Source organism: Puma concolor, chromosome C1 (genome assembly GCF_028749965.1).
Source record: "Puma concolor isolate L17-30 chromosome C1, mPumCon1.1.hap2, whole genome shotgun sequence".
Lineage (NCBI taxonomy): Eukaryota > Metazoa > Chordata > Mammalia > Carnivora > Felidae > Puma > Puma concolor.
Genome location: NC_141674.1, coordinates 162814501 through 162839654, shown reverse-complemented (window position 1 = coordinate 162839654; position 25154 = coordinate 162814501). Strand labels below are relative to the sequence as shown.

The following is a 25154-nucleotide window of genomic DNA, read 5'->3' as shown; positions in this document are numbered from 1 at the left end:
GGAGGGTGGTGCATCCAAAGAGGGCATGGAAGCTGGGTGCCCCTTCTCACATACCTTGTTCTACACATCTCTTCTATTTGGATGTTCATCTGTATTCTTTATCATATCCTTTTTTAATAAGCTGGTGAATAGTAAGTAAAGCTGTTTTCCTGTGTTCAGTGGTTGCTCTCGCAAATTACTGAACCCAAGGATGCAGCCTGGGAACCTCTGATTTATAGCTGGTCAGAAGCACAGGTGACAATGTGGACTTGTGATTGGCATCTGAAGTGGAGGGAGCAATTTTGTGGGCTGAGCCCTTAACCTGTGGGATCTCCAGGGAGATAGTGTCAGAATTGAGTTAAATTGTAGGACACCCAGCTGGATTTGCAGAATTGTTCAGTATGGGCAAAAAGCCCCATGTATCTAGTGTCAGAAGTTTTATGAGTGCAGTAGTCATGGGAGAGTAAAGGAGAGAGGAGTGTAGTTTTCCTACTCACAGTCCAGCCTTGTTTACAAAGCAGAAATTTTTATTTGCAGTTTTCTTGGTATAGTTTATAAATGCCATATAAAAATACTTATTAAATTCAGCCAATTAGTTGGAATATGCCCTTCTAGTACACTGTATAGATTAGATAGTAGAGGATAAAAGTGTGCTGGAAAGTATGCCTATACCCTGTTCTAAGAGAAGTTATTATGGCTGTAGACCTTACATCCTGGATGGCCTTGTTTTCTGTGCTATGCCATTCTCGCACTTCATAGGCCACAGGACCAGGGAGGGCACCCAGGCAACCTGGGGTCTGCTGAGCAGAGCAACCAGTGACTTCTTTCGTCTGTCTCAAAAACATGAGCTGGGCCAAGCTGTACTCTCTCTTCTGGGGACTTTGAAACAAGGAATATGGATGGAATTTACCAGTTAAAGTTAGGAACTATAGCTGAGAGTTCATGAGGGGGCATCAGCAATGGGAAGCCTTGTTGCTGCAAACTGAAATACAGGAGAGCAGCAAACATCAGATGTTGGTGGCATGGAAAGAAGCAGCCAAGTGGGGGTAGCTGAGTCACATTAATTGTAGAGTGTGGGGGCAAGGATCCAGTGACCACAGGCCCTTAGAGCCACCTTGAATTCTGAGCAGCCCTCCTCCAGCACCAATCTTTGTGGGGTCTTACCCTGTTGCAATGCCACTTCTTGAATTACCTTTGGCAAATAGCTAACCTCTCTATGCCTCAGTTTCCTCAACTGTAAAATGGAGATCATGATAGACTCTACCTCCTAGGCTTGATTAGGAAGATTAATGAGGGAGGGCTTAGTACCAGCCTGGGCACATAGTGATTAGTCAATAAACGTTAAGTCTAATCATAATTATTTCTTCTGTGATATATTTTATATTACATGAAAATAAATTTAATTGTGTCTAGCTAGAATGTGACTCTGTTTCTTATAATGAGACCTCAGTAAAACAAGGAGATGGTGTTATTTTCCTTTGAGTTTGCCTGGAACTTCATCTGTGTTGGTCAGAAGTATGGGATTTCTGAAAATTGACCATCTGGCACGGGAGCTCTCATTTTAGTAAACTCATTTTGATTCTTTGATAAAATAAGATGGCTCAAATTTAAGGATAGGTCATTATTGAGTGTTTTATATTAAATGCAGAACTAGTGATTTTTAGATTTTTTTTTTTAAAGAAAAAGACAAAGAATAATTAGGTAAGTTAAGTCCTGAGAACTCAAAAATTCAGAGGTGCAGGTGCCCCAGGCAAAGATAAAATGTGGAGAGTCAGAGAAAGGGGAGGCCGTGGGGTGAAAGAACTGGCAAAGTGGGGAATTATTCCTGTCCTGCAGGATAAATGATCTCTTTTCCATTTTATACTTCCATCTTTTTCTTTCCAAGTTTCTAATTTAGTCTATAGGAAATTCCCCCTACCTCTGAGATGTGTTTCTGAATTTATAATGGAACTCACAGAGAAGGGAGGGCCAATGCCTGACATACAGTGGGACCTCAGCAAATGTTTGCTTGACCAAATTGAGCATTAAAATGTACTCTGCAGACTTTATTAAAAATACTTGTTCCAGAAAACAAATGCTCCCTCTAAAGCACCAGAAGAAACCAACACAAGGCCTGATGACAGAGGAAATGTAATTGCCTTGATGTTTTTAAGAAGCATTTAGTCACAGCTACTAATCCACAAAGACTCTCCTGGTTTCTATGGAGACTTAAGAAAGTCCAACTGTACCAAAATAAAATAAGTGTTAACCTATAGCTGCCAGACCTCAGGAACACCAGTTTTACGTATGATTAAACATTTTGCAAAGCACGGGCTTCCATGAGGACAGTGTAGAGGAGAGCTGCAATGGGGTGGCCTTGAGCTCCGCCTTGGCCTGTAGCAGGCCGAGGTGCTGGGCAGGTGCGTCACTCCTGTGGGCTTTGATTTCTTCATCTGTAAAGTGAGGGTACTGAACTTCTGGAGACGGTCTTCATGATGCCTTCCTGCTCTAACACTCAGTTGAAGTAGCTCGGGTTTGAAATTTAGATTGTGGGAAAATGTAAAAGAGGCAGAAAAGGCAAAGCTCAGAGGAGGTGGCAAACCACAGTTGGGGAGTACAGTGATTTTTCTAGTGCCTGTGGGAGCCAGCTACGAGGTGACTCAGAGACTCTTACCTGGTATTCACACCCTTGGGTTGTCCCCTCCCATACTGATAGGGCTACCCTGTGTGAACAGTAAGATAGGATGGGAAGTGACCGTGTGTGATTTCTGAGGCTGTCACAAAAGACATTGTGGTTTTCACTTTCTTGATTCTGTTTCTCTGGAGGAATCTAGCCACCATGTCACGAGGATACTTGTGTATGTGAAAATATACACATGAGAAGGGACTGAGGCCTCCTGCCAACACCCAGCACCACCTGAGAGAACCGTCTGGGCAGCAGACCCTCCAGCCCCAGTCAAGCCTTCAGATGAAGGTAGCCCCAGTGAACATCTTGACTAACACTTCATCAGAAACCCAAGCCAGAATCAGCCAGCTAAACCATTCCTGAATTCCTGAACCACAGAAACTATGTGAGATAACAAATGTTTATTCTTATTTTAAGCCACTAAAAGTTTTGGGATGATTTACTCCACAGCAATGCATAGCTGTTGCAATTCCTGTGTGAACAATATAGTTGTTGATATAGAATGTTTTTATAACATGCACTGGTTATTTCACCATCATTCCTTAATTTATTCACTCATTAAAAACTTGATTGAGAACCTATTGTGTGCCAGGCACTGTACCAGGTGGTGAAATTCAGGAAAAAATGCAGTTTCCTGTCGTGGAGCAGCTCATAATCTGGGAAGCTGGGGACTGGGTGGGTGGTGGCAAACCATAGATGCTTATAACAGATGCCACTTTGGTATCCCTGCTTTAGTATTGCATTTTCCATTTCTGCCGGTGTTTTGAGTACATCAACTTCGGCTGTGACTTCAGAGGTTGAAGAGAATGCTCATCAGTTACTGCCAAATGACAGTTTTTGGTTTTAATAGGAGTGATCAATACCATCAGCTCCCCCTTTAAATGCTAATGAATGCTTTAACACAGCAGATGTAGACATACAGTACACTGCAGATTAAAATTAGGCACAAAATTAAATTGCTTACACATAGCAAGGAGCCAGTTTGGACATCTTGATAATCAGCCACAACCAGCTGACAGATCTTGAATTGTCCCTGCACCAACGTCAAGCCTCCCCCAGGCTCAGCCAGAGCAGGAATCATCTGGCTCAGGAATGTGCCTGGTACCTTTGGGTATGAGAAAGGAAAACTGCCAGGTCAGACTTTCAGTAAAGCTTTATGTACTTTTAGGAGCAGTCACAGCTGCACTGGGGAGGGCACTAGGATTAGAAACAGTTGCTAGTCATTAAAAAGAACTTTGGGCTTCTGGAAAGGAAAGCCGTATAGTGAGACTATAAATGTCCAAAAAGACAATGTCTATATGTGAATGTCTTGAACACACATAGTATTTCTATTCTCTTTTATTCCTGTGACAAGCATTTATTGAGAGCCTGTGTTTATAGTGCTATACTCTAGAGATTCAAAGTGGAAAATCATACAGTTCACTATGATACAAAGAGCTGTTTCTTGGAAAAAATAGTCTGACTTTTCCCTGGGGGACTTGACTTAGCCACAATTTGCTGTCAGTGATAAGCCCCAAATTTAATCAGTGCCTCTGAGTTCTCAGGGGCCAGCTCCCATTGGCAAAGCTCACAAAAGGCTGATGTATAAAGTCAGAATGGCAAGTATTTTAACACTAGAAATGCAACTCTAAAGTGGATTGGAGACTCTTGGTAAGGTCACTTAATGAGAAGCTTAGAGCAAGAATTTAGATGATTTATTGGTTTGCTAGGCTCATTAATTAATGTATTTATTCAGTAAATAGACTGAGTACCAACTATTGTGGGATACACTGGTCATCAAGATAGGCACGGTCCCTTGCCTTCAGAGATCTGATAGCCTAGTAGGACAACCAACTCTATAACCAAATTTGGGGACAATTATAACAATGGGGAATACATATGATTGAGTAACCAAAAGGTTCTCTGAGGGAAGGAAGGCCTTACCCAGGCCTGGGGATCTTGGAAGGTGTCCTGGAGGCAGTGATGTCTTAGCAGAGAGCTGAAGGATGACCTAGCCACACAGTGCCAAGGAAGCTGGATGGAGGGATTACCAGTTTTGAAGACCAGAAGGAACACGGCAGCAATTCAGTGTGGCTAGAGCATGGTGTTTGATTGCCGTGGGGAGAGGCAAATGGGGATACAGAAGAACGGGACCATATGACCGTCTCCACAGCAGGTTCATATTTCCCCAACTGAGTGGATTCTCATGTATGTTTGGAAGGGGTTCTGCTGGACAGTATTGTCCTCCTTAAGGGGTCTCCGTGCATGACTGTACAGATTGTGCCCAGCATGAAGGCCTGGCGTGGATAGTACGGCTAACCTTTTACTTTGTGGGTCACCTCATCTTGGGCTTCCAAGATTGACCACCCATGGTTGTCTCCAAACCTGTCTCCAACCCTATACCCTGACCCTCCCTCCACCTCTAAAAGGTTCATGCTGTCTTTGGATTGCCTCGTACTTCCAGTCTGATTTGCAAACGTGTTCTTCAGATCTGGGAGATATGGCAGCATTTGTGGCCATTCCACTGATGACATCTCAGAGGTTAGTCTTGCTTTCCTGTTGACACATTCTTGGGCATCCCTGCACTGCTCTCACAGAGGACCTTTGGGGAAGTGGGTTTGAAGGGTTGAGTAGTGGTGCTAGGGAGTGAGTGATGAAAGGCCTGCAAGAGGAGTACCGAATGGGGAAAATTGTTGGAAATGTGGAGGGAGAAGCAGGATGTCCCCTGGATCTTGAGGCCTGAGTGGGATTTCTCTAGTGGTAAGGGAAGGATCTGGACGCCTGGGGGACTGTTGAGAATATGGACCATTAGTTCTGGAGAGTTAATCTTGATTTTGGTTTTGCATGAATGAACTATGAGGGCATGAGTCTTCTTCATTCTTTAACCCTCTTGATTTGGCCATGCATTATTTGGTAAGCTCATTCGTCAAAGGAAAAGGGCAATTGAGTAAAAAGTCACTGGTGCCGGCTCCGCTGAAGTCTGGACAAGTTTGACCGTGGATCTGGCATTTCTTCCACCTCTGGAATCTTAGAAACCAGTTTCAGTAATAGCAAATAGAGGTAAGCCCAGGGCTTATGCTCTGACTTCCCCAGGGCATCCTGGCCTACCTAGAGCCTCTCAGATCCGGTGGTGGCAAGAGATTTTATAAACCTCCTAAGTACAGTGTCTATAATTTAAAATTTCAGTAATGCTATGTCCTGAACAAGTTGGCACAACCAAATCGTGGCATCCTATAACTGAGCAGTTTCTGAGAGCCAAAATTTTGGAAGCATGCCGTATCTGTACCAGCTTGTTGAGGCAAATTGATAGATTATGGAGAATGTACTTATAAAGTAGCTGGTACTTCTCTAATGGAAAAATCTCCGTGAAGTCAGAATGCCCAGAGCTGTGTCCAGGATGTTCTGGCTCTGCTACTTTGTACTACTGGACATTTTGATTTCCCTAGGACATCTGACTCTATATGGATGAAATATTTTTTATCAAAACTATATTATTATTAAGATTTTTTTCAAGAAAGAATTGCATGAAGTGAATGTCATTGTCAATTTAATTTCCTGATTTTCTATCCAACATAATAAAATTGCCCCCCCCCTTTTTTTTTTAATTTTTGAGAGAGAGAGAGAGAGACAGAGTGCAAGGAGGGGAGGGGCAGAGAGAGAGAGAGGGAGACACAAAATCTGGAATAGGCTCCAGGCTTTGAGCTGTCAGCGCAGAGCCTGATGCAGGGCTCGAACTCAGGAATAACGAGATCATTCCCGGACGCTTAACCGACTGACCCACCCAGGTGCCCTGCCTCTCATTTTTATATTAAATTTTTTATTGTATCGATTTTTTCCCCACGGGATCAGTTCTTTTCAATTTAAATTTTACATTGAAGGTTTTATATATCAAAAGTTGTTTTGTTGAAATTTTACCAGTTATCACTTGTGCCACTGTGGGTATTCTTTTGTGGCAATTGTTTCTTAATCTAATTTTCCCAGGTTAGCTTTTACCATTCTCAGTTTCACTGTGAATAGTTTTAAATACTGCAGTTTAATTGTTAGTATTCTTATGAACTATATTCATTATTAATTGGTTGAAAACAATTGTTAGTTTATATTTATTTCTAAAGATAGTCCCTGATAAATAATCTCCAGTTTTCCTTTACAGATTTGGGATTATTTGATTATTCAGACTATTTCTATAGAATTGCTAATTCAGTGACTTTGCAGAGAGCAAAATATCTTGCTTTGTTTGGGCTGAGCCTAGAATAATGACTACCTGTATGGTAGCAACCAACATAGATTCAGCAGTTCCAGATCCTGTCAAAAGCCTCCTTAATGACCACTAAATCGCCACATTTAGAGATGCCCAACTCAAGATGTATTTTCTTAATTTGTTTCTACTGGAATTTTTTCTCTTAAAACATCCTTTTTTTTTTTTTTTTTTTTAATCCAGCCTCTTGTAAGTTCTATAATTTCTCATTGTTGGCAACTGATTTAGTTGGATGGAAAAAATATTCTGTTAATCCTTGCTCTGTTCTTATTTCATCTTTCAACCTGGCAAGCAACTCTTGGTGAATAAGCATCATTAGAAAAAAAAAAAAAGAAAGAAAGAAAGAACATCCAACTCTTATTATTTCTTTACAACCAAGAATCAGATTCTAGATATTCTTGTTTTCGTTTTGACTGGGAGCATTGATGCTAACAAGTATTTTTTCCAAGAGGTATTACAAAATGGTCAGTTTTGTGTGCTCTTGGAATAACCAATTTGCAATCGGCTACTACACTAAATAGGGCTGAGGTCATTAAGTCATTTCACTACCAGCCTGGATTCTCTAACCCATAGCCCAGGAAAGCAAGAAGTAGAGAAAATAGACTGTAACAAGCAATCATTTGTGTAACACTTTTTAAACTAGAGTCTTAAATAATTCTTCAAAATGCCCATTTTGGTTAGTAATTAAAGCCATACTTTGTGTTCCTTTCAGACTGACTTAGTTAAGACTCTGTTCTGTGTTTAGCCACTTACCCAAAAATTCTCATCAGAGAAATTTATTGCTTATTTGGAAGCAGCATGCCATTAAGGTAGCATACTTTCTATTAGTCCATTTTTCTTTAAATTTAAACTCAAAGGGCATGGGGAAAATAATTGAAAACAGACTGTAGTAGCTATCAGATTTGTGAGAAAAGATCACAGTGGAGCTTACAACCTTAGAGATGTTGGTTATCCATGATGGAAAAGAACACCTTGCTCTCTGATTTTACCATTCTCCATTGCTTTTGCTTATAAATGCAGGTGGCAAACAATACAACTTACAAAATTGAATTGTTGCATCAACGTTTGGGTCACAGGTTCCCTTGTAAATAAAGGTCATTTCCTATAACCTTGACTTTATTGCCTCCCAAAAATGGTTTCCTCCACCAGGCCCCAGGCACTGTGTTAGAGCAGATCCGCTTCTCTGGGAATATAAGCATGTACTTGATGACTGGTTTCTATTAAGAGAGAACTCAACCCCATAGAATTACCAGTGTGGCATTTGAATTTCTACAGAGCACTGAGAATCCTGTGCAGGCAAAGGACACTGGATATTCAGGGTTAGTGAATGTTGAACAGAATCTCAGAATGTATTGGAATGTAACATTTATTTATTTGACATAAAAGTTTATTTCCTCCTGACTTTCTGAATTGTAAACAATGAAGAATTTCCTAAGTTGGATCTCACGATTCCTGTCCTAAACGGCAGGCAGTTTCCTCCCACCTGTACCGGTTACCTCTTTTCCCCCAGCTGCTTAGAGCTTTCTTGCTGCAAGGATGGTATTTACTGGCTTGTGTTAACAAAGATGTTGGTAATTTTAAATTTCTTTGGCTTGTGGCTTGTGACGTTATTATCCCACGCTGTGTCTGTTTTCTTTCAGATTTTAGATTTCTGACATTCCAGGGGGTCTTTATGGACTTTTTTTTCCCTCTTTGCTTCTCCTTTAGTAAAATGTAGAAAATAATATTCAAAAGCAGTCCCTGGGAGCTTTGGAAAAGCAGTAACCACAAATCTCCTAGGCAGTTTAGATCTTTGGTTTCAGATGAGTCTTAATGAAGGAGATATGCATCATAATCAAGATTAAGTTCAATAACCTCTTTTATTGTCTAAAAATGACAAGCCAAATTACTTCAGCTCTGACCAGGATAAGAATCCAAATACCTTACTAAAATAAATACGAACCAGCAGTGTCAGGATGGGGGTAAAGCAAGTGAGGCCCTTGCCTAGGGCACAAAATTTAAGGACGCCTCAAGAAAAACAACCAAAAACTCCCAACGTCTCAGTAATCAAGATAAATGATATTTTAATGCAGTATTTTTTAAATTAATGCAAAAATTCATGATGAACAAAATATCAAAGTTTTAAAATAGGATCTACAGTAACAGTGCCTTACCAAGCCATACCGGGGTCTAAGACAAGAGGGAAAATCAGTAATACTGATCCTGTATTTATGTAGAATTTTGATTTGTTTATCACAGAATTTTTGCATTAATTTTCATTTATTTAAATATTGCATTAGAATGTTATGTATCTTGATTACCGAGCTTCCTGGTACCCCCTTAACTTTTGCACCCAAGACAAGTGCCCCACTGAACCTCACCCTAGCCCAGGCCCTGCTAACCAGAATGGCGGTGGTTAGGGAAATGAGGTGGCATATCCTCTCCTGTCAAAATGTTAATTTGGAGTGTGGGGATGCAGGTATGTATAGTTATGTTGAAGTCTAGTTATCATCCTTGGCAGCCAACATCCATCATTTTAGCTGTGGTTTGGCTGTAGTCTCAATTAGAAGGCATTTCCTAAATCCAAAATTGGAAAAGTTGTCTTTTTGTTAATTCCATCTGAAGGTATTATCAAAATCCGTTACATCTTAAAAAAGAAAAAAAGAAAAGGAAAAAAAAAAACCTGCTTAAGAAAACTTCTCTAGTTCAGTTCATCAAAAGTTTCTCCTTCCCCGGTAGTTTCCTCTGGCTCTTTCCCTGTTAGTCTTGGCAGGAGAGGGCCTGTGAGGTTTCTTTCGGTATTCCACTTTTGTCCATCCTCCTTCGCTGACTCTGCTCTCCTCTTCACTGGCTCTTGAGTCTGTCTCTGTGTGCAGAGGCATCCCCGGTATGGTCCTGGACCGGTGGCAGTCATTTGGACTTCTCTTAAAGTCAGGCGACTGGTGAGTATTGAGTGCTGACTGAGAAACCCCGTAGAATTTTCCAGAATATCTTTCTCTTGAAGGAGTGGAATGCTGACTTTTCCCACTGTACCTTCCCCTAGGAGAAGAATTGAGTGATGCACTACCACGATCATACTTGTTTTTGCTTCTCTCTGAGTACCGACCCCTCTCTAAAGAGTTGTCACTTGGAAGACTGGAAAAGCCACTGTCTCTGGAGTTGAGATGCAGAGAAGTTAAGTTTTTGGTCAGTCCATACTGAGTAGGAGAGGAGCTTCTGGATTGGTTTATAGGTGTAATCTGTTGATACTTAATGGGCACCTGGGTCCGCCTTACGGCAGCAGCATAGGAATCCTGGTCATTGAAATATGGGAAGAACTGTGACCCCAGAATAGGATTGCTCTGAGAACGTTGTAAAGAAGTATCGGATGCAATCTGCCGCATCCTCAGAGTATCCAGCCACTGGCGATCAGCACCTGCAGAGGAAATGGAAATGAGCATCTTTTAAGCCACTGTAAAGCTGCAGGTCTGATTCATAAGACTGCCTTGAGATAATTCAAGCCTGTTTGGATGCTTCAATCTTTACCATTCAGAGAAGTTCTAGGCTAGGTATAAGGACATTTCCTTTATTATTAGAAACACTTTTTAAAAAATAAGGGTGATTGCACTTACTGAGTATATGTTATATGCTTGGCATTGTTCCATAGGCTTTAATTACATGACCTTATTTAATCCTCTCAATAATCTTCTCAGGTAAGTACTAATAATCTTATTCTGTAAACAAGGAGACTGCAGCTTGGGAGGCTAGGTAACTTGCCCAAGGTCACTCAGCTAATCCAGGTCTTTCTGCATCTAAAACCCATCTTTTTCCCACTTAGCCATGTTGTCACTTCTAGAGATTGCTCTTGGTGTGTTTTGGATGGTAAGGGCATGTTCAGTAAATGAAAGGCTTTTTGCCACCAGGCACTTTTAAATCCTCAAGAACCCTCAGTGCAGATAAAAGAAATTGGGTTCCAGCCGGTTGAGACAGCTAGGGATTGCTTGGAAGAAAGACTGTTCACATCTCCAGAGGAGAGATTCTGAGGCCCAGGAATAAGAAATGTTTTTTTTGTTTTTGTTTTTGTTTTTAATCCATGAAAAATGAAGCTTCACAGCAAACAGGAAGAGAAGTTAAGGTAAAAGAAAATGGTGAATTAACAGGAACCATTTGGTAAGCTCTATTTCAGTGAATAAGTAAGTGCCTCCCTCCTTGGGTCTTTTCTGCCCCCGCCCAGGGCCTGAACCATATTGCCCACATTCTTGAGTTCCCTGTAGTCCTCCCTGGGCTGTTCTTGCCATGAGTTCTGGAGAGGAATAGAAGCCCGCTCACTCCTGACTCCCAGCAAGCAGCCTCCCTCACTGCCCTGCACAGGTTGACCTGCTGTGTCCAGACACTCCTCACAGCTTCACGCAACCGCAGTGCCTTCTTGCCTTCCCCTTGATTTCTCTGAAATTTTAGCTTCTGACAGAGCCCTCATTATGTCCTGCATCCAACCACCTGCTGGAGCCAGGCACAGTGAGGGGCGCTGACCACATTCTGGCTCTAGTGGCAGACTTTGATTGGCCTGAGCCAGATGCAGTGATATCATGTTTTGGACTGGACAAGTTGCTCAGTTCTGGCCGAGGCAACTTGAGAGGTGGTCTGCTGGCGGCATGTAGGCAGGTCTTTCTCACCCCTGGACAGGAGAGCAGGGAAGGCATCGGCCTTTTGTGGCCTCTGCATGTTGCCGTATCTTTGTGTGGCGACAGTAAATGTGGCAGAGCTAGGCGGTGGGCAAAGGCACATACTAAGATGGCAGAGCGGAAGGAAGGAGAGGTTTGTTCCTGGTCCTCAACATGAGTGAGCCAGCTTCTCTCACTGGACCTGAGCCCAGCTGCCTTCTGGACTTCTTCAGTCCAGAAGATAACTATTTTATTACAGCCGAAACCCGTGTTTCAGAGCTTTTGCATGCCAAGGTTGCTGGTCCCTCTTCCCAGTTTTTGATTCATTAGGTCTGGGGTTGGGCTTGAGAATTTGCATTTCTAACAAGTTCCCATTGATCCTGAGGCTACTGTTCCTGGGACTGCACTTTGGTCCATTTGGGAGGAAGACAGTTGAAGTTGGATTTTCTGTTACTTGCAGCTAAAAAAATATATCCTAACTGGTCCAGGTGGTGTCCTCTGAGTTTTCACAGCAAAAGGGAAAAAGAAATACAAGGAAGAAGGAAGGGGGAGGCAAACTAGCTAAAACTGAAGTGAGCCATGGGGTGGGGGGGGGGGGGGCTCTCCTTTTATCCCACAACCTCTCCAGTTAATAATAGAGGGAAAGGTTTATCCAAAGCCATTCTACTGGGAGATTGAAGGGTATTGATGTTTCCTAACTCTCTTAGAGAAATAATTTGCTTTCTCCCAAAAGATTTAGATATCAGAGAGGTACAGGACACTTGTCAGACATCTGCTTATTGTCCTCTTTGGGGAATGTCTCTCCCCTGTTTCCACCCATATGGCTACAGTTCACTGCACAGGATGTCCTCACCACCTGCGTCCCCCACTGGGCTATGCTACCCACCACCACCTCCTCCTGCTGACAGAGTTAATTGGTCCAGAAGAGAATGCTTGGAAAAAACAGCAACAGTCTTCCTCCAGGAAATCTAGAATTGGGACTGTTGAAGTATTTGGTGATTCTCAAAGTGGTGGGATTTGAACCATGTAAAACTTGGAGGCAATTGGCAGCTATTCTGAGTCCTGTGGCTGGGGAAACAGAAAACCAGCTTTTAGTAAAAGGGAAAAATATAGCAGAAGTGGAGAGAGAAGACGCCCACAGATTGCACAGGAGTGTTGTAGGGATCAAATAGAATCGTAGCAATGAAAGCCCTTATAGAAGTAAATTGTGGCCAGTAAATATTAATTATTTGGGAGGGGAAAATTATTATAGTAAGAAGTCCTTTTAAAGGTGATAGTAGGCATGCAAGAAGAGATTGTTGGATTACCAAATAAAAGAACTTAGAAATGCCATGCTCCAGGTAGGGGCCACTAGTGAGAATCAACACCCATTACCTGGGTTAGTGGTGTGTAGAAACAGCTTGCCCTAAGAGAGGTTTGAAAATATGTGTGTAGCCGAGAAGGCTTGGTGAAAACTCCAGTTCAGTCATGGTGGCCAGAATGTCTTGTCATGATTCATTGTGAAAGAAAATAACCAAACCAACTGCCCCCCCCCCCACCCCAGCTGGCCGACGTATGGAAAGATCTGGTCCAGTTGGTAAGCTAGTCCTGAGAGTAGAGGACGGTTAGCTAGGTTCTCATAACTCAGTGACAGCAGTCATCGGGGTACTTTATTTCCATGCCATCAAAGAACCTTCTGATATGGCTTTTCAGGTATATTTTCTTACCAGGAAAAATAATGCACTGATCAGGAAACATGTATTTCTGGTTCGCTGGGCAGGTATATTTCTCCTGGTAAAAAGTGAATTGCATGGGGGTTTATGCACCCAACTTCCATGCATCTGTTAGCTTGTTGCAGTCCCCCAGAGCCTAACTCTGGGTTGTATTAGAATTTCTAGACATCTGTGAAGGTGAAGGTCAGGACCTCTTCCCTGAATCTACCAAATAATGACCAATTTAACAGCAAGGCAGCCAGGCTTCCCCTGTGTAATTTCTAAATTGTTTCAGTGTAGCATCTGTAATTACTGTCACTACTGTCCGTCATATGCATTTCATGTTTTCTCTTTCTCTGTCCTCCCTTACCTTTATTATTCCCCTCTCTTCCTCCCTTCCTCCTACCCTTCCCCTATCATTCTTATGCTTTGATGTATCGGTGGTGTTCAGGACGCAAGAAATTGCCCCAGTAATCGCATTGGTTTCATAGGAATGTTTGCGGGACACGGAAGATTAATATCTGTCTATGATTTGGGAAACGAAATATGTCAGTGTATAAATAGACATATACTTATTTACCAGTATAACATAATTATTAATTTTCGTCTTTATCATAGTTATCCAAATACTGAAATTTATTGTAATATGCTAATATTTATCAGCCCATAAACACTACTGTTCATATAGTATGTGTATAAGACCAATATTCTAAAAATAGAAGAAGGAAGTCTTATATTGTCTGTTACCAGACTGGCACTTATCCCTGGTATGAGAAATTGATATTTAAGGTTTTGGAATCTAGTCTAGCACACATCTCTAACTTACTTGAGTCAGACCTGCTTCTAGAGCTGCCCTCTAAGTTGGGGAGTAGTGTCTGAATGGCAAGCTGAACGGCTTTCACTTCATCCTGAGGTTTCATTCTACTCCACTGAATTGAGTGGACATGTTTAGTGCTCTTTGGAGCTCTAACATCACTCTGTAAAAAAAAAAAAAAAAGAGAGAGAGAAACAACGACATGCTGGTGCTTATAAAACAGGAAGAAAAGAACTCAAGTTATTATGTCACTCCCATTTAACTCCTGAGAACACTATTATCATAATGCATTAGGTGAAATATCAGCCTGCCTAAATATGGTAATCTGATTAAAAGGAAAGTGTTTTGTTTGCTTTTAATTTATTTTGAGAGAGCACACGTGTGCATGCACAAGAGCAGGGGACAGGCAGAGAGAGAGGAGAGAGAGAATCTCAAGTAGGCTCCATTGTCTCAGCCCAGAGCCCAATGTGGGGCTTGATCCTACAACCCAGAGATCATAACCTGAACCGAAATCAAGAGTCAGATGCTTAACTGAGCCAACCCAGGCGCTCCTAAAAGGAAAGTTCTGACTACTTTATTCCTTAGTGGATTATAGTAGTTCAAAATGTGGTTGTCATCTCCCAGAATTTATTCTATCTGGCGAATCTCAACTTACCTTTTTGCTTACTAAGGACTGAAAAACAATTTCTTCTGTTTAGAGTACTTGAAGACAGATTTGAATACATAAAAATCTGACCCCTATTTTGCCCACGACTGCCTTTGATCAGCAGGGTAACTGAGTGGGTGTGGGCAGTCTGGTGGATAATTATCCCCATGGAGGGTGCAGGGTAACAGATAGAAAAGTGAGACTGGGTAGGGAGGTAAAAATAAGGACTAGAAAAAGGAGAAGATACCAGATCAAGACACACCACCTTCTCATCCTGAAACCCTTCATGACCGGGTGTCACAAATCAGGCTCAGGAGCCTCTCAGACTTCGATATGGTTATGAAAATATGTTTAAAAAACCCTGCAGTGACAATTACAGACACAAGTAGCACATCATCACAGAGTATAAGGAGAAGGAGGAAGAGGAAGGAGAGAGGAGAAGAAAAGTTACTAAAAAGAAGGCTCTCCTGCATAGTGGGGGCTGGCCAACAGGTTCCACAACAGTCTAGATTCCATGTTTCTCAGGACCAATCAACTGTTCTTATTTAGGTTTTATGTCCTACCAGCAGCACTTTGACAGTTAATGCTATTTCTCAGGCACCTCATCCCTGACAAGCTGTGCTCCCTGGCTGGTGAGGATAAGGAACTATTGTAATACTCATTGGCTTCTGGCATCAGATCACCCTGGATAAGTGGACTAGCCAGGGTATGGATTTCCAATGCTGAATCAGAGCCAATCTGGCGGCTCAGAAGACCATCACAATGCAGCAGTGCATGGAGTCCATTTACAGGCTGACTTCCCTCATCTTACTGCTGGTAAGGGAACAGGTAGGACAGCTGAGGAATAGTGGAAACTGTTTATAGTCTGAGAGCCTGGGTGTGACTCCACCGACCACCCCAGACCTCGGGACCTTGTTCTATCTCTGTGAGCCTGTTTTCCCTATGTTATACAACGTTAATGGGATAAAACAGGTGTAAACTTCTGTTATAGTGCCTGGGTCTTGGTGAATCCTTACCAAATGTTTCCTGAATGAATAATAAAATGAATGAAATGCATGTCCTTTTGATGGCAGATGCATATTAATATAATATCTCCATGGGTCGTGAGACTCTGGGGTCTACTTCTTCCCCTCCCCCCTGTTCCTGCAGGGTTTCTGTACCTTGTAAAGCATTATGTTCCACCAGCCATGTGGATATTGCTGATTTTTTAAAAAAAAGACTTAAATGCTTATTAATTTTTGACCGAGAGACAGAGTGTGAGTGGGGTTAGGGCAGAGAGAGAGGGAGACACAGAATCCAAAGCAGCTCCAGGCTCTGAGACATCATCACAGAGCCCGATGCAGGCTTGAACCTACAGAGCGTGAGATCATGACCTGAGCCAAAGTTGGCCGCTTAACCGACTAAGCTACCCAGGCACCCGAAGATATTGCTGATTTTAAAAACATAATTAGATTATTTTAAGCAATAGACTGCTTAAAACACCCCATTGGCTTCCAATTGTGTTTATAGTAAATCCAAACTCCTCACTGTGGCCCCACGAACTTCTGTGATCCAGCCTGCCCCTTTCGGGAGCTTTGTCATTGTCCTCTCTGCCTCAGGAGCTTGGCCTTGACTCTCCTGTGCTCTTTCTTGCTGCCTCCTCCTCAGAGGAGAGGCCTTCCCTAACTAACCACCCAGTCTCATGGCCCAAGTCTCACTATTTTCTGGTTACCACTTATCACTCTCTGCTTATTGCTTACCTATTTATTATCGATCTCCTCTCATTGGAACCTCAAGAGAGAGTATAGATTTAGTCTGCCCTAATCATAGAAGAGTAACTGTCAGGTATTTGCTAAATATGTGAATTTTAATCTTAGTAGCATATTTTTTAAAGTGTCAGTTTTTCTATTTATCCATATATAAAATATATGTAATCTGTTTTTGAGAATAGACCTCTCTCCCCACCAGGTGACAGTAGAAGTTGTTCTCTGTCCTTGTGAAGAATCGCTGATCTACCCCTAAACTCTAAGCACTAAGAAGGCAGAGCTTTGGTTTGGTCACTGTTTGGTATAACCCCAGTACCTAACATGTTACACAGCATGTAGATGTTCAATCATTAGCTGATGAATGGATGTATTACTGTCTCAATCTTTACCTAGGCAAGAATATCCTGTTCTCTTTCCTTACCAACATTTTGTTAGAGTAATTATGTTAATCTTCCCATATTGATGTTGGTTAAATAATTTCTCTTCCAATTTTAAGCACTGTTGAGGGAGCTAATAAATTCCTACTAAGAAACTGATGGTAAAGCCACCAGCACCCCACCCTTGCCCAACCCCAAGCTTACCTCATATGTGACAGTGCATTCTACAGTCTGATTTTCCATTATTCCTACATTCCACTTCTCCATTACAAAGGGGGGCTGAAAAACAAAAGTTAGGATGGTCTAGTGCCTGCCCTACTATGGCATGGATCTTTGAGTCCAGCTGTGCCATATGCAATTGGCAAATAGGGTATAATGTCAGATTATCATGAAAGTCATGGTGTTGGTTCACGTGTGATTACTCACAACGTGCTAATGTCTTGGATGTTAGTTTTCATAAGACCTCTTTTTCTGTAATTGTAAACATCTAGTCTTAGTCCCACGATCTTCTCTTTTCTGATATACTACTCAACCCTATCATTAGGTCATTCATTATTCATGCTAATATTTTGAAGCCTCAGTAGAAAGCTTTCTGATAATTAAGAGAAAGACTTAACGATACAGACTTAGAAGTGCCTTCTTTGAATGCAAGCAATGGCTGGGTTAGTAGTTTCAACAACTACTCTGCTTTTCACTGTATCAGGCTATCCAGCAAGGCTGTGCATGCAAAGGCTGCTTTGTGGCAACATTTCCCCACAGTATTAAATGAAAGGATTAATGAAGAAGCCTATGCCTTTCACAAGGAGACTATGTCACCCCAAAACATAGCACTTTGGCAGGTGTATTGTATTTTTAGCTGAAGACCATCAAAACCCAGAAGACTCAAGAAAAACTTTTACCTCTCCCATAACTGCCTGAAAGAATTTAGATAGGGCACCTGGCCCAGAAAGAGCGCTTTTATCAGAGATACTTTTTTTTTTTTTTTTTTTATCTGAAAGACCTATCTGCATGGCAGGGCAAGCTTCTAACTACCAAACATCTGCTCTTGTTATCTTCCTGTGAATTGCCTTCCCCTCTTTGAAGCCCCAGGCCCCTGGCTCATTCCTTAGCTGAAGACAGCATATATTAGCCTCAGCTTCCTGACTTGCCCGTAAGTCTTTGGGGCTCCTGTATGTACAAAATTAAATTCTTCTCCTGTTAATCTGTCTTATGTTAATTTAATTATTAGACCAGCCCAAGAACTTAGAAGGGCAGAAGGAAACTTTTTCACCCTGACACCTTGGATCCCATTTTAATTTTGATGAAAATGGTTTTTATTATAAGTGAATCTCCACTCTTTTAACCACCCTCCACCCCTTCATTCTATACTTAAGGCTACAAATGACTGGCCTTGAGATGGGTACAAAGCACATGTGGTAGAGATTTAACTGGGTTCTTTTTTTTTCCTTTTCTCTTTTTTTAATTAGTATTGTTATGATCCTGTTGATGTTAAAAGTTCTACAGATTTTGAATGGTCTCCCTCAATCCTGTTTTTCCTATAGCCCCCAGTTAATGTTGGTGTGTGATTTTGCACAAGATGTGGTTCTTTGGGAGTGCATATGTGGCATTATACCAGAAACACCTGTATTTGGCTTTAGAGCTGTACCCTGTCATTTTTGCTGTGAGTGGCTTCCTTCTGTTAGCAGGCAAGGACTTGGATCTTGCTTCTAAATGGCATAGGTTGGGGGGAAGGAGCAAGGATCTGTCCAGCCTTTAAGACATCAAAACATCATGTCCCAACAAAATAAAGGAAAGTTAAAACCAGATCATAACCTTTACAGATAAATAACACCGTTGAAATGACTCCCAGTTACTCAGAAGATTCCAACAATGAATATCACATCAATCGACTTGATGAATACACTTGTAAATTAAAAGGACTTGGATGTTTAGCAATCTTATGCCTGGGAAGGGAACACATTTGCAAGTCTAATGCTGTGGCTTTGAAGACTCTTCACTTCCCCACTTGTGTTTGTACCCAGGTTCTTCTCTTCTACCCACCCCACTTTCTTCACTGTAACCAAATATACAGTTCATCACGTACTAAAGAGTGGCTTATGTGAAGTTTCAAGTGATGGTCTGATGGATAGCATGGTTATTCACCCAAGTTGTTGACTTTCTCCTGTTGAAGTCTCAAATGTATTTTTTCAGATTTATTGGGACAGAACTGAATTTTTTTCCATTTTGAGGAGAAGCTAAGCATTTCTCTCGATCTGTCTTTTGTGTTGTAAAGGGCATGCTTCTACCACTGACCCTGAAGTAGTGAGGCGTTCTCTGGCCGGAGGTGTGAACTCTAGGAAGCTATGAAGACATCAACAGGTGCCTCCTGAATAACCTTGCCTCAGTTCTCCAAGAAAGCCTTCCTCCGCACAAGTTTTTCAAAGTTTAAAAAATGACCTCAAATTTGAGGTAAATATTTTCACCATTGGCATTTTCTTTCCTTTAACAAATGACAGAGTAAGCATAAAGAAATAGAGAAGAAAATAAAAAAAAATTTAAACGACACTTTCTTGTAGTACTTTTTAGTTCACACAGCCTAAGTGGAATTTTAACAAAAAACTATTATGATCTCAATCGGCTAAATAAAATGTGCCTTTCAACAGGCAGCTTGAGGCTGAGCTTACGTGAACATCGACAAGCACAAAAGCACACTGCTGGGGGATTTTAATGTCTTTGTTTGATATCTGTGAATTCAAAAAAGCTTTTAAGCCGTAAATAGAACCCTACCTTTGTCATCTTTAAAATCTCTGCATCAGGTAGGTTAGTGTTGAATGTCACATCTTTGATGTAGGTTATTGCAATTTCATCCCCATCCATCTCCATATACATTTTCCACTTACAATCCTAGAATTAAAAGCAAAATTATAGAATTTCAGAGAGTGAAACAATTTTTCTAGTCCCAATGTTTTATAACACATGAAGTTTCCTAAATGAAATATTGAGGTAATTTTTTTTTCCTTTTTTGAAAAAAGGACATGAAATTAGATCTCTTTATATATTTAAACAACCCCCAGTTAGTGCAGTCTTGAGACATAATTTATCAGTGTAAATGTTCTATTGTTATAGGAGTTGCAAACTCAAAATCCTAAAGGGACCAGGCATTTAATAATGAAAATGAGTAAAGCCAGGCAGTTTCATTATAGAGCCCTAAATTGTCATCTTTCAAAATAGACCCACTTAATTTACATATTAAACATTGTAGGAATATTTTTTTATTCGTACAAAGAAATGTGGACTTCCCATTTTGAAATACAAGGCCCTTTTGATTTAACTTTCACTTTGCCAGTGTTGATAATAATATGGGCTCAAGAAATAGCTCACTTTCCTCTTAACAGGAGGGAACCCTGCAAATGTGATGTATGGCAACTGATAACTGGCTCATGTGTTGGGGAGTTACGGGAGGGTTAGGACTCTGGGGGTCTAAAGGGCAGCTGCCCTAAAGGGACAGCCATCACTCAGCTTCTGTTGCTTGTCCCCATGTGGGAATATGACCTCAGTCTTGCTAGGTCCTTTAATGTTTCCCAAAAAGCTGGATATCTGGATTCTTATGTGAAACCTCTCGATTTTTAAAAATGATGTCACGTTAATTAAATTTTCAGTAAAACCACCATGTAATGAAAAAGGGCTCTATATCATTAGTCACCAGGGATGTAAATTAAAATGTCCCCACAATGAGATACCACTATATGCCCACCAAATGGCTAAGATGGATAACATCCAATGTTGGCCAGGATTTTGAGCTACTGGATTGCTGGTGGAAGTGTAAATGGTACAATCGCTCTGGGGAAGGCTTTGGCAATTTATTATAAACATATATCCATACGTATAAACATACATCTATTTGATGACTCAGAAATTCAACTCCTAGGTATTTTCCCGAGAGGAATGAAAAAAGACTTGTACAGTGTTGCTCTGAGTAGCTTTATCATAATAGCCAAAAAACAAAAAAAAACAAAAAACCCAAAAAACAAAACTAAAAGCTCCCTAGAAACAGGCCAAGTGTTCATTAGGAGAATGAGTTAAGTGTCATATATTCGCAGAATGGAATGTTACTCAGCAACACAAAAGGAGCAGATCATTGACACATGCAACAAGATGGATAAAATCTCAGAACCATTACAGTGAGTGAAAGAAGTCTTATACAAAAAAAAAAAGAACATACTAAGGATTCCGTTTATGTGACATTCTAGAACAGATAAAACCAATCTGCAGTGGAAAAATTTCAGAAAAGGTTGGTTCTGCAGATGGGGATTGACTGGTAAGGGGCATGGTGAGACTTTATGGGGGGCTAATACTCTGTTCACAGGGGTTTGAGTCATGTAGGCATATGCATTTGTCAAAATTCAGCGAATGTATACTTAAGATGTGTGCATTTCTTCTTGAACTCTAGCGTACTGAGATATTTAAGAGGAAGTGTATTGGTGTCTGCAAATGACTTTGACTTGCATCAAAAAAATGAAGATTGGTATATGGCTAGAGTGATAGATGGACATCTATGTGATAAGGCAAGTAGAATGAAATGCTAATGGTTGCATTTAGCGGGTAGGGGAGGATTCATTATAAATACTTTTTTTAACTTGGCTGTATGAATAATAATAAAAATGTTGGCAGATAAACACTGTGTGTGCAATGAAAAGGAGAAATACGCCATGTCTTTGCACCAGATTTGACCCCTGAACCATAAATTCACCTTCTCTTTTACGTTACTTGAAGAATGAAGGATTCTGAGAGGTTAAGGATAATGTAGTGAGCACCTTACATGCTGAAACTAGAAAATGCTCTCATAGGAGTAGACCTGGAATGTCTCCTGAGCAAGCTCAGACAAAATTATTATGGAAAAGCACTAACAAAGAGGCTGTTGAAAACCTGTTGGCTTCAGCAGAAAGCTGGGGGAGCCCTTTGTTTTAGGAAAACTTCTAGATAAATTGCACAACCAAGCAGGGCACGTGCCTGAGGGGAGTGACCCTCTTTGCCCAACCACATTCACAAGATGGAGAGCCAATTAGTGAAGGAAAAGTCTATTCAATAATGTGAAAACCCAGTTTTCGGTTAACAGAAGTCAGATCAGTCACTCAGAATGGACAGATCTCTCAGTATTGCTCTGTTTTGGAGCTGCTCCCTGGGCAGCGGGAGCCCTGAGGTAACTGGGCAGCATAATGACTATTTGAAGTCATGACTGCACTTCTCTAACATGGCAAGAGCCTCCTCAAGCAGTGGCTGGAATAAAAAGCCTTAGGAAAGATGAGGTGACTTAGTTCTGTTTCTTTTGCCTGTCCAGTTTTGGAACGAAGTTAGCCAAATACAGATGAAAGACCTCAGGCTGTGTGTAAATGCCCGAGGCCCTCGGCTCTCCCACCTCACAGCCTGAGAACTCTCCTTGACCTCAGGCCTGCCATAGACCGGCCTGTGCACGCGCTCAGAGGAGCTCTCTGTTGAGAAGGTGTTGCTGACAGGTGGGAACTCACATTGCTGGAGTGCTTAATCTGCTCCAGGCATGCTGCTGGGTACTTTGTGCTATTTTTGTTTGAGATCCACAGTAACCCTGCAAGTTAGGTTTATTTTCCCATTAGGTGAGAAAAATGAGGCTCAGGTAAATAAAGGAATTTTCCTAGGGCCTCCTGGTCATTAAGTGGTAGAGGTGGGATTATAATAGCACAAGGCTGCCTGGCTCCAGAGTTGGAGAAGCTGCCGATAGGGAAGGGCAATTGGGAGAGGTGGCAGAATGTACTCACTGGGCGGTTGTCAGAGCTCCACAATGGGCCCAGCTACTGACAACAGGCAAGTTGGGGGAAGGACCAGGGAAGATTTTGCTAATACAACTGAAAAAGCAAGTGGCCGCAGGTCCTCTCCTGCAGCAACTGCTTCCCTGTTCCCCAGAATTCAACTTGGAAAAACAAGGGTCCCCATAATAGGGTTATAGACCTTTTTACTTTTCAAATTCTTTCTCTTATCTGAAAGAAAGGCTTTTGCCTGAACCATAAAAGATAGCGACAGAAGCAATAAAACTATACTCAAAGGCACTGTAAGACAAGGGGGGCATTATCCATGTCATTAAATTACAAACCTGGGTGGGAAAGAAAATATGCAGTGTTCACTTCAATTATTAACTTAATCTGTCAGTGCCCTGACATAATGCTAGATTTTTTTTTGGGGGGGGGCATCTGTGATTTCACTGTTGCCTAGTTAAGAAAAGTAACCCTCAAATCAAGTCATGGAATTCTTTAAATTCTGCTCAATTTCCTATTACCCGCAGGTATTCTCTGCATTTTTGCTACACAGCGAGTCATTAAGTTGTCAATGAATTGCATTGCTCACAACTACCAGGATTTAAACAAAGTATTGAATTCTACAGGACCCAACAGAGACAGGATGCCATGTGATGAGTTCTTGACCAATCGATCACTGAAAAGGTTTTCATAGCAGTAACATGAATTAAATCATCAAGAACATCACTAAAAGTAACAACATATTTATGAGCCTAATATAGGATCTTACGTGCAAAATTGCTGCCTTTTCAGTTTCTTGGTAGTGGTAGGAACCAGGTAGTGGGAATGTGGGCTCAGATGTAAAAGCCATTCACTTTTACCAGGGTGAACTATTGATTTGGGCTTGCTGTGAGTGACAGAAATGTGGGTATTGATTTATGAATCGGAAACATTCAAGAGTCACTTTGGACATCTTGTGAACAACTCGCAGTCCTGACAGGCAGAAATCAAAAGCAGACAGCTCTGTATTCTGAGAGCCTTTGGGGGCCCGAAAGGACTTCTTTCCCAAAACCATTTCACCCCTGGCAGTCTGAAATGGCCCTGTTACTCATTTGGTTTAAAGGGTTGATGGTGATGATTAAGATAGAAATAATATAGAGAAAGAGTCTACATTAAGCCATGACTGGGGGAGTAGCAGGGAATGAGATGAAAGATGACAGCTGAAAGTCCAGCTCCCGGAGCTTGAATTCCATTTCTGTCACTTTCCCCCCAATCTTAGCCAACTTATATAACCTGTTTGGACCTTGGTGTTTCTATTCACAAGTATGTTGAATGAGGATTAAATGAGATAATGTAAATAAAGTGCCCAGCACAGTGCCAGAGCCAAATAAGGAGCTTGGAAAGGAGCAATTGCAATTATCATGACCAACATTAGTCACCAACACAGCTCCAATTAGTTTATTAGACTAGCCACCCCACCATCTAGCAGCGATCTAAGGGAATGGGCCAGAACTTGAGTAAGCTTTGACAGGCGAGAAGGTACAGAGTGTTTAGACAAGGGCTCTGGCCAGAGTAGGCAGGTGCGGTCAGAGCATCTTACTTGGGTACCCAGAGGGCACCAAAGTCTGGTATCAGTGTTGGAAAAAAAAAAAAAGATGTAGACAGTGGCACCGTAACAATGACTGGTCTTATGAAATAAACAGAAGAAGGAATAAACTTGTATCTTCTCACATAGATGGATTATAGAACACCAATTCTGCCCCTTGCTGCTTCAGCAGGTCCTAATGCGACCCTACCAATAGGAACCATCGGATGTCTGGAGGACGGTGGCTATGAAATGGGATTGACAGCCTGAGAGCCTTATCTTGATGAGGAAACTGAAGCATAGAGAGATGGGGAAATCTGACCAAGATCTCACAGACAGAAGGAGATGGAGCTCGGAACTGATCTAAGGTAGTCTCTTGGTGCTATGAGGAGCAGGTCTCCAAATCCTCAGTCTTTTCTCAATCTGGAACTTTTCCTTGTTGTGGGTTAAACAGAAGTAAGAATTACAGTGCAGGAGAGTTCCATCTTCCAGAGTCAACAAACAGTCAAGATTATGTTGGTGAATTTCTTTATAAGTCTCCATGGCAGAAACTGAAATACAGAGTCTCCAATAAGTCCAGCATAGCCTATGTTCCCTCCATTATTGACAAAGATCCTTGTTAAAAGTGCATATGGTGCCAGTCCACTGTCTTTATGCTCCTTTTCTTGATTTCTCTGGCCAGTATTTGGAATCACAAACACTTTCCGCCAGCCCTGGCTTAGGCTTTGTGGCCCGGCATGACTTCCACTTTTCAAACCAGAAAAAACCCGCTCCCATCTAGTTGCACAAGCAGATCATGGGGACCGGTCCTGACTACTGTGGATTTCTGTTCCATGACCAGATTCCCACAGTCTCACTCTTCAAATTTGTATCTTGATGCACATTTCTAGGGAATGCTCTTACTAACCAGTAGGAAAAAGGCACTGGCACAGGAGCAGTACTGGGCCCTGGTATGTTCTTGGCTTTGAATAGCAAAAAATGGTAATCCAAACCTTCCCACTAATTGGATCATCTGCCTCTCCATGCAAATCTACAAGAAATGAATGGAATTTTGT

At 41.5% G+C, this 25154-nt stretch overlaps 1 protein-coding gene and 1 long non-coding RNA gene across 13 annotated transcripts in view; one reads left to right on the top strand and one right to left on the bottom strand.

Moving 5' to 3' along the window:
• The window catches only part of LOC147578532 (uncharacterized), a 139813-nt gene that overhangs the window by 48954 nt on the left and 65705 nt on the right, over positions 1-25154 (top strand). For 7 of the 9 annotated variants that reach the window (XR_015255317.1, XR_015255319.1, XR_015255315.1 and 4 more), the window contains exons 2-5: positions 15246-15464; positions 19043-19218; positions 21200-21314; positions 23063-24467. This is a non-coding gene — a long non-coding RNA (uncharacterized LOC147578532). Of the gene's footprint in view, positions 1-10496; positions 11007-15245; positions 15465-19042; positions 19219-21199; positions 21315-23062; positions 24468-25154 lie in introns of those variants that run through there. The other 2 variants (XR_015255318.1, XR_015255320.1) reach the window with 2 other exon arrangements.
• MAP3K20 (mitogen-activated protein kinase kinase kinase 20) overlaps positions 8227-25154 on the bottom strand; it is a 188067-nt gene continuing 171139 nt past the window's right edge. For all 4 annotated transcript variants that reach the window (XM_086718921.1, XM_086718922.1, XM_086718919.1 and 1 more), the window contains exons 17-20: positions 19537-19653; positions 16975-17049; positions 14015-14165; positions 8227-10272 (exon numbers count right to left, since the gene is read on the bottom strand). In XM_086718921.1, the coding sequence (XP_086575047.1) occupies positions 9572-10272; positions 14015-14165; positions 16975-17049; positions 19537-19653 (1044 nt within the window). In that variant the 3' untranslated portion in view covers positions 8227-9571. The remainder of the gene's footprint in view (positions 10273-14014; positions 14166-16974; positions 17050-19536; positions 19654-25154) is intronic.